Below are 10,266 nucleotides of genomic sequence, written 5' to 3' on the forward strand. Positions count from 1 at the left end.
ACCTGGAAAACCCCAATTTCGTCAGCATTTTTCTAATTGAGGAAAGCAAAAGAGATGTGAGACACAAAGTATAAAGGTCCTTATAAGTACGTATATGATCTTTTTACCTGGTTTCATTGAGTGAATGAGTGTTATTTGTGACCATTATCTGTTTCTCATCTCATCTCATCCTCATTAGGGTCGTGGGGGGTGTTGGAGTGTCCGTAGTGTCCCACCTGACGCCGGGCCAGAGGCAGGGGACACCCTGAATCGGTGGCCAGCCGAACCAGTATATGTTTTAAGTATCTTACTATGATGAATTAAATGTACAAAAATAAACACATCAATTTTTGTAGTTGTTTCTTTACTTGATCTTTTTGATACAGTTTAAAAAAAAATGAAAAACACTCTCAACTGATCTAATCATGTCATGCCTTCTATCCAACCAAAGCCAAATGTGGACATGCAGAAACCGATATCTGTGAAATCAACCAAAAGTGGCAGTGGTCCAATAAATCAAGGTGGTACCTTAATCTTCTGTCTTCAGATTTATTGCATACCTTTTCCCCCCTAGATAACTTTTCAACTTAACTGGATGTGACTAACTGGAAACATACTGACATGGGCTTTCATCGGCTAACACAATCAAGGACGCTATTATTAATAACACACAACAATTCATTTACAACACTACATATTTTAATACTTGTTTTGAGTTTTTGAGATGCGGCAAAAAAGACAGTGCACTAAAATCATAAACAGTCTCTCAGTCTTGGCCACCTGGCTTTCTCGTAACTCGAAATTTGTCTCGTATCTAGAGATAATTATTTGCTCGAAATTTTACTCGTATGTCGAATTGCTCATATGTCGGGGTGCTCGTATGTCGAGGTACCACTGTATAGGATTCTGGAATGTTCTTGGCATGGGCTCTTGCAGCGCTTCTCAAATAGGCCCTTATAGGGGGGCGCATAGCGATGCCGGGGCGGGATGTGGGGGTGATTTGGGGAGAAGCGATACCTGGGCGCTTGTGACTCAGGAGACATACTTTTTACCAGACTAGGATAAATAAAGTGTCATTGCACATTCACTCGTTGGATAGCAGTAGCACGCTCACTGTCAGAGTTCGCTTAGGAAGTTATACAGAGGTGTACTTAGAATTTTATAGAAAAATACCCTTTTTCGGTGTCATTTTTTCAATTTTCTGACTTCCTTGTGACAGCACACAAAACCTTGCTGCATAACTCTGTTTGATGTGGTCGGAGTTGAAACCCATAGACTTTGGAAAATTACGTTACAGTGATAAATGCGACAATAATGACCTGCCTATGTGCTGCGTTCAAGAGAGTGTGGTGATTCTTGGAATTGTATGGTGTGTGAGCGAAAACAGCGAAATGCACATAATAATTTTAGATCGGCACTGATTGGATAGTAAAAGGATCTTATTTGGAATTGTTCAAACAATGTTCAATAAGATGTTGAAATAAAAACCAATGTCTGCGATTGGCTGGCCACCAATTCAGGTTGTCCCCTGCCTCATGCTGGAGTCAGCTGGGATAGGCTCCAGCACCCTCCACAACCCTTGTGAGGATAAGCGGCTCAGAAGGTGAATGATTGAATGTAAAATAGAAATAACAAAACAAACACTATTCACAGAATGCCTTTCATTCTCATATGTATATTTATATACATATTCATGGTTTTATACATCGAGATACATGTATACATAGTATACAATACAAAAGCAAAGAAATATCTTCAATACATGGGGTGAAAAGAAACTAAATTTACATTTCCATCATTTAGATCCTATTTCCCTAAAACAAAACAAAACAAACAACAGTCAAGGTAAAAATGGTCACTTTTAACCTTCAATGGTAAAAAGAATCCCTGCCCAGTTGAAAGGAGTCATGAAGATACAGTGAGGAATTTAAAAGATCCCATGACATGAACACCAATGTTTCCTCAGCTAAAAGTAAACAGTCCTTTAAAAACAAGCAACATGATAACATGGAATGCAAAATAGCATATCTTAAGGGGATTGAGTGTTGTTTTTGGTTCATATTCCCCTCAAATACATGCATGAACTTGGCTTTGCATTTTCTGCATTTTATGACTGCCATCCCATTACAAAGTATACAGTTCTGTTTTAAAACGAATCACATGTTAAAAGAAACCCAGACCCAATATCCAAAAGTGGCAATTAGTATGATGCTTACAATTTACCAGTGGCCTGAAGAATAGACTTTGCTGTCGACCAACATTATTACTCTAGCCGGCCATAATTATTCAGCACCCAATAGAAACGAGACAAAACCATTTACACATTTCAGTAAAATATTTCCCTTACACGTGGCTCACATTTTTCTAACTGCTTCTTCTCTAAAATCAAGGTGGAAAGTCTTTTCACAGGTAAACTCATTTGTTTCAAATAGCAGGTTCAAGCAAGCTCTCCTAATGCTCTGAATTTTATTGCTTTACCGGAACTTTTATTTTCTATTGTCCTTAAAACCCATCCCTTCTATGCCAGGCAACCCTCTTGAATGTAGCGGCATATTTCACATGTTCTGTAGAAGAGGTAGACTCACATGAAGTCCAACTTGCCTCAGCTGGTTAGACTGTTGAGGAGAGCCAAACACATTTCTCTCATGTAAATAAGAGGTCTGAGGATGATCCCCTCCGTCATCAAAGACTTTGTTTCATTTGTCCAACACTCTGTCGGCTGCAGTAACGCTGTACTTGAGTATTTTTTCAACCCACAAAACCCAACAAGTTACTCCCATATTAACGTGGGATTTGCAAATGCCCTTTGGATCAACCTTAACATTGCCTCAGATAACAGATGTCCAGTTCCTGAGGCTTTCTTCTTCCGGAGCAGTGGTCTCTGGGCAGATGAAGACCATTTTCAGTCATGCAACGCACTGACCGGCGTTTGTAACCCCTGCCACAGGACTTAGAACATTGAGACCAGGCTCCAACATCCCATATGGTACAGGGATCTCCGCACAACCCCAGAGAAAGAGGCCTCTCAGAACTGTCACAATCATTGGCAGGATTTCCATCCAGCTTCTGACACTGCACCAGCCGCTTTCGCAGTCCACTGCCACAAGTCACTGAGCATGCCTCCCAGCTTCCGGTCATCCAATGATTTGCTGGTTGCTTGCTCATCCCTTTCTTTTTGGCTTCTACTTTGTTGCCGTTCAATAAGATGCTATTTTGTGACGTGCTCTTCTCTTCTTTTCGCTGGGTCTTTTCCTCCTTACTTTCTTTTGAAATGTAGTAGGAATAGCGCACCCTGGGAGGCGTCATCTTCCCTACTGAGAGCACCTCCACCGTCAGTGCCTCTTTCAGCGCTCTAGTGGACTGAAGAATTTCTACAGATGTTGCCGTGCCACTGTAGCGCAACAGGCTGCCCTTCACTATGAGGTCTCGCTCTGCAGCCGACACCACATAGTTGCCATTCAGCAGGTACTTTCCATTTCTGTTCTTTACTGCTAGGTAGTTTTCGTCACTGACGATTCCTCGGTAGCCCCGCTGGCGGATGTCGACGTTTGATGCGCCAACAGGCAGCGTCACCACAAAGTTATAGCCATGACTGAAAGAGAGCATAAAACAAGAATTATTTCAGAGGAGTTGATGTTATTGATTATATTATATTATATAGGTTTTAGTCATTTGTATACGCACAGTTGGCTTTCTAGGGAGCTTGCGCAGGGTAACATTATATTCAAAGCCAATTAGAAATAAAGATATCTACAACACTGTCTGCTCTATTGAACCAAATTTATTCTACAACTACCCCACACCAAGTTGTTCATGGAAGTACTATTATTTCAAAGCTAAAAAGTATGCAGCTGAGTTGTTGGTAGATTAGTAACTGTGTACTTTTTTACCATTATTCGTCAGTAGTATTAGTTTAACATCTAACAATTAAACTGTGATGTTGTGTAATGACTATAAGTGTTCAAAAGGATTCCTCAACTTTCCCAGTCTGCTGTTGGTCATCATCAAATTTTAAATGAGAGATTTATTTGAAGAGAAACTTCAAAACAACAACTAAAATTCTTCAATTGTAACATCATCTTGTCTTGGTGGTGGAAATTAGTTCTATTTTGTTTTTACTAACATTTAATACAGTGTCCCAACTTCATGTGAATTGGGGTTTGTAGCAGCATATTACATCAATTTAAACCATGAATCCATGGTAACAGAGACATTTTTGTTTAGCAAAATGTTGGCAGCATGCACCACATGGATGGACGTGCTACCATTTCTGACTCGTGTGATTCTATCGTTTAGTAATGCAATACTACCTCCACAAAAAATGTATGACTTTCTCTTTTCCTTTTTTACTCACTGTCTTCAGACTAAGGGCTTTTTACCTTGGAATAGCCCCTCTTCTAGACAAGTTAACCTTGTGAATGTGAAGTTTGTTTTTCTGAGAGTACAACCAATCACCCAATTCAACCAATACGGGAATACTGGAACAATAATGTTTAGGCAGCTAGTCATCTTTTAAGGTAATGCTATTGCTTTTCACGTCCCCATTGTTTAGACATACTTTTTGAAACATGCTGACAAATCACACACATACTACATACATGGGCTTTGTGAACATTCCGGAAACCTTCTTGCAGCCCTGGTTGATACCGCCGCACACGTTACATTTGTCAAATTTTTTCTTGGAGTCAAGTTTCCCATCGCAACCTGCTTTGACACATTTTCCTTGAACACATAAATCAGTGGAGTCCGGCGAACAGGGCGTCCCATCGACAACCTGAAAAGTGAGAATATTTAATATATCTCAAAATGAAAAGACCTTTAGATATTCAATATTTTTTAAACTCTTCACACTGCAGCACCAATCACTTGGAAAAAAATTGCCTCATCACCACACAATATAATAAAATAAATTCTAAATAAATAATTATTAAAAGTTTTACAGTACATACTTTTGGGGCAAGGACAAAGAAGTAACCAGTCCCGCTGGCACGACAGATAAGCTTGCATCTATCCTTTGGGGCGATGCCAGAATATTTTGGAACCCACACCACAGATGAGCCCAATCTGTTTGTGTTCATATTCATGCCATTGAACGCTTCGCACTGTTCCTCACGGAAACTCTTGCCTAAAATTTAAAATTACAATGAAAACTACAATAGGATTTGATAGGATTCAAGATCCTGTGCGGAAGGTCTGAATGTACCTGTTTCAAGACAAGGGTAGAGGTTGCAGGAACGATACTTGACTCGAAGGCCGTAGCAATATTTGCCACCGTTTTCAGGAACTGGGTTGTTACATTCTCTCTTGGCCAACTGGACACCTCCACCACAAGTTCTGGAACAATCTCCAAATACGCCCCACTTCCCCCATCTACCATCCACCTGGGATGAACAGAAAAAGTAGGTGACACTACTCCAGGAAGGAAATTCCTTAGACATTTTCCTTTTTAACCTGGCATTTGTGGAAATCTTAATTGATTAAGCAAGATTTTATGGTATGTCATAGTCTCCAGGGTCCAAACAGATTTATTGGGATAACATGCAATCATGATCTGTCAATAATAAATGATCTTTTATCTACAAGCACTAAGATCAATAATGGCATATCTTATTTCTTTATTTAATGGACTGTGGAACGAATTACAGAATTTCCCTAGAAAGTACTGCTCTACATATACAAATCCAAGCTACGAATTTTTTTAGAACCAATTTCGTAAGTAGAGTTATTTCTGTATTTCAAATAAGACTGAAAGGCAACAGTTGTGTTGCTTAAACAGAAACTGAATATTTTATAAGTGGCAAGGCGTCTAATACTCTTACAAGCGCTAACCATGTGGAAGATTTCTTACAAAAATAACAAATTTAGATCAGTATTTATAAGAAAAAAGTGGTGGATAAATAAACTTAAAGGTTTTGCAATTGTTCACGATTAAATTCCCCCTTTCTTGTACAGTGTGTCTCACCTTGATTTGTATGACAGTGTGCTTTTCAGTACAGACCCCTTGATAACACACTTTGCCAGTGCCACAACTGGTGCCATCTGCCCAGGGAAAGTGCCTGGTTTGACAGACCAGCTGTCCACGAGCCTTGCCCGTGCACCACAGTTTTGAGCAAGACTGCATGTAAGGGCAAGGCTTGGAGCCATCCCCAAAAGCCAATTCACACTGACTATGAAGACTGTAACTTGAGCCGGGCATGTTATCTGGGAGAGACAGCTGCCTTTGGGGCTGATCCAGCAAACAGTCTCCTACAACACAGACAAAAACACAGCCAGAAAAAGAATCAATTTCAAATTCTTCATTTCATTATAGTGAGAGAAGAAACATTCCTCCAATTAATGTAACCACTTCTCCTGTTCAGGTTGGAATCATCTCAGACAGATTAGTAAAGCCACGTTGAACCAGCAGAGGCTCACATTGAAAATGTCTGGTTTGTAATAAAAATGATTAGTCGACGTTCATTGTTTAACAGCAACTGGGCAAAATATAACAAAAGAAAAAAACTGCATTTTTGTAATCCTAAATTGATTTGTGCATTACTAATACAGTATTAATCAGGATTTCCAAATGATTAATGTCATGCTAAACTTGGTGACAGCTTGCAATAATACGTGCAGCTATCGAGCACGGCAAAAAGGAAGTCATAAATCACAATGTTTTATTGTCACATTTACGCAGAATCCACTTAGTTTCAGCTACAAGAGTTTACACTTTGACAAACTTAGTGCAAGGAACTCCATAGGAAAAGACAAATGACTAATAAATAAAGATGTTGCTCTGAGTGTGACAGCAGTAACAATAGTTTCAATAGTTTTGCTGACATTGTGATTTCCAGTGAGAACACGGAACAGGTGGAAAAACATTCAGAAAAGCCAAAATATGTTCATGGAAAGCAGAGGAATGGAGTTTAATGGAAGTACGACAGAATATGCGTGCATGAATGACAAATAGTGGTGGGCAAAGACTGAAGAAGAAGAGATAAATTATGTTATTGACTGCTTTTGTGCAATTAAATGAAGTGCACAGTGGAGAAAATTGCACCAGGACAGATTTCTTCATTCTTCTGAGGGAAGAGACATAAACTGTAAGTGTTCACTAACCATGACCACGATCCAGAAATTCTGTAATGATGGCTGCACTGCATACAGACCAAGGTCGACTCCTGTCAATCTGTATTAGAGTCGGGGACATCATGTGGTTGTCATGTAGTTTCCCAAAGACCTCCTCGCATGCCTTCACATTGTCGTGGGGCATGTTGAAGACGTGACCTAAGAGGATAGCGTGGGAAGGGAAGTAGAAATGAGAGAGAGAAATTGCATGTTACTAATAGCAATTCTATGTTCGCTTATTGAATATGAGATAATCTGAATATTCTGCACACAATGTCGATTTACGTTTTCTAAAATAAACACTGACTCTAATCAAAACATGTTTTAAATGCTTTGCCAGACATGTATTCATTGAATACAGACAACGGCAGATTAAAATTGGATTAATTTAAAATGATGTCATATCAGGCAGGAATGCAGCTATGCATGGGAATATAAAGCATGGCATACATCCATGTGTTTGACCAGCCTTGGCAGGGGAATTCAGTTCCCAAGGAAACAATTTATTTTCCTTAATATGAACATGAAGAACTTTCCAAAAAAAGAAACTCTGGTTTCAATGTGATTAATTTAGAAACAAACATGTTCGGGAAATTGTTATGCGACTTATTACATTACATATATTTGAAAACACTAATGGAATACCTATGCAAGGGTCCTTTAGCATTATTAGCAACTTTTTCGACTAGACAAGATTCTTAAACTTATGGCCACTAAGAACTAAAGTGGGAATTTGAATTGCTCTCTTTTTTCAAATTAAGTGCAAAAATAAACAGGGAATCCCTTCCACTAAGCATCATAGTGTTTCAGTCGTCTATTTTCATCATAGTGTCATACATCAAATCTTATACAAGAACATTATTTTTAACATTACTTATTACAAGTTATACTGTGCGATGTGAATAGCTACAGTGACACGGTTAATAACATAACATCGTGACAATGTGGAACGATTGTCGATAACCGTTATCGACAATCGTTCCACATTGTCACGATGGAAATTCAAGCCATGGTCAGGACATATCGACGTGGATTTCTAAACAGTGACTTGGAAAACAGATCTGAAGTGCACAATATCTCATTTTACCTAGTTCGTGGGCTGTTGTGAATGCTGATGGCAGGCCATCATCTTCAATGACAGAGCAGCTCCTCTTGGGGTCGCACATGGTCCCTACATCAGCCATCCCCAGCGTGTCACAAGTCGTGACCCCACAAAGATCCTGTTTGGTAACAGTTCATTGTGAAAAGACTAGTTTGAAGAAAGGATATGAATCTTACTCATATAATGAACAATGTTTACATGCGAGTGATCACTTCAAAAAATCATCACAGGTCTAAGAAATCGACTATATTTGCATATTTAAATAACCCGACCTTGATACTCTGTATTTTTGTTTCTGCTTCTTCAGCAATTTTGGTTAACCCATTTTGGAGATGGTTTTGCTTACTTAATAAACACTGTCAAAAATGAGTATCAAGCATTGTTGTTTTTGTCAGAGGTCTGCACACATGTCGGCGACCCAAAAAGATTGCATCATTAGTTAACTCCAATGAATGTCTGTAACATGAGTTACTCTACTGCAAGTGTAATCTTAACAGTAAACGGATAGACCTCATTTATTTCTAAAAATGCACTTACATTTCAAGTAACACCAGATTAAAGTTGACACATTATGGCAATTGGCTTTTTGTGAAACATGAAACTAATATCGTACTATTTTATGAAGACAAATTTGAACCAAATAATCCCATTTTAAAGTATACAATTGCACACGCTGTGTTCATTCTTACCTGTCTGGTGAAGAGAATGGCGGTGTCCCAGTACTCGGGATGCTTGTCACTATGTTTATTCAATTTCTTCTGCCAGGAGCAAAAATTACGCAAAGTGAGGGCAGCATTACTGGAAATCTTTGGGCCCTTGTCATCTTCTTTTAACACCACAAATCCCACAACCACTAGGTTGATGGAGTTTAAGATGCTGGGATGCTTGTAAAGCTTGGCTGCCACTGACATGAGTGTCAGCAGGTAATGTTTCAAATCATCTCCATGAAAGGACTCCATGGATGGATCTGCCACCACCAACACCTCCACAAACCTAGGGATGGATGTAAATCTTTTGACCCTTCCTATGCTTTCCAACACAGTTTCAGTCGAGTCTCCAAACTCTGCTTCACTCATATACTTGTATTTTTCCAGGGACGTGTTGAAGTTGGAGCCAGGTTTCACTCCACACCTGCCGGCCAGAGACGCAGAGTTTCTCCGGCGGTGGATGACGTGCTTCTTGGATGACAAGTCCCCGGCTTCGTCCTCTCCATCCTCACCTCTTGCGAGGCTGATGAAATACTCCGTGCCGTTCTCATAAAACCCCCCGTTGAGACCCTTGCACAAGCTTAACGCTGCAAACGAATCCGGCTGTGAGTTGACATTACCGGAATAGAAGCATTTCCTGAGGTCTGCAGGTGTTGATGCGTCGTCCTCGAGTGGGTTTACACCACCCGACCCGAGAAAATTACTATCCGGCTGGAGGTTGAGGTAAAATTCCTGCTTGAACGCATTTATCCTAAAAATAACTTGTCTTTCATTCATCTGTAAGGGAGCTCCGTGCGCACGGGAATCCACTCGTAAAGGTCTGGAGAAGTCAACATCTATGCTATGTGCCAATGTGACGCAAATAAGCATTTGAAAACAAATGTTCAAAGGGGGAATAATACTTATAGCCATAGCTGATCCTATTTCTTGCAAAGCAGCCTTATAGAGTCCCCTGAGTTGCATTTCCATGCAATTGACTGACAGGCTTAATTGCGCACAGTGCACTCTCTTAAAAAGAAAAAAGGAGAGATTTAAAAAGAACTAAGCTTGCTCCTTATCCATTATTTGCCCGATCCGTCTACTGTGGTCATGCACCAACCCTCTCCAAGCATGCACTGCTAGCAATGACCTCTGTCAGCTTGAAGTGTGCGCATAAAGAGAGAGTTCATTGTTCATGCATCTCGGTTGGTGCTGCAGACTGCAGCCACTTCTAACTCTCCAAATATTATTGTTGCTGTGCAGCATGTGTGACAGCAGCCGGAGCATCATCAGCCCTCCCACTTACCCCCACTTACTAGAAGAAGAAAAAAAGACTCACCAAGACAGCCAAACTATGCACTCAAATCGGATTGCCATACAATTCAACACAAC

At 40.0% G+C, this 10,266-nt stretch overlaps 1 protein-coding gene across 1 annotated transcript; it reads right to left on the reverse strand.

Annotated features, from left to right (window-relative positions):
• Positions 1–1,763: 1,763 nt before the first annotated feature.
• Positions 1,764–9,992, reverse strand: adamts15b (ADAM metallopeptidase with thrombospondin type 1 motif, 15b). The gene is made up of 8 exons (XM_077611258.1): positions 8,878–9,992; positions 8,174–8,306; positions 7,078–7,245; positions 5,942–6,225; positions 5,183–5,360; positions 4,929–5,104; positions 4,578–4,753; positions 1,764–3,571 (listed from the first exon to the last, which is right to left on the reverse strand). The coding sequence occupies exons 1-8, from the start codon at positions 9,862–9,864 to the stop codon at positions 2,797–2,799; spliced, it is 2,877 nt and encodes a 958-aa protein (XP_077467384.1). The 5' UTR covers positions 9,865–9,992; the 3' UTR covers positions 1,764–2,796.
• Positions 9,993–10,266: the final 274 nt, after the last annotated feature.

Source organism: Stigmatopora argus, chromosome 10 (genome assembly GCF_051989625.1).
Source record: "Stigmatopora argus isolate UIUO_Sarg chromosome 10, RoL_Sarg_1.0, whole genome shotgun sequence".
In the NCBI taxonomy this organism is placed as follows: domain Eukaryota; kingdom Metazoa; phylum Chordata; class Actinopteri; order Syngnathiformes; family Syngnathidae; genus Stigmatopora; species Stigmatopora argus.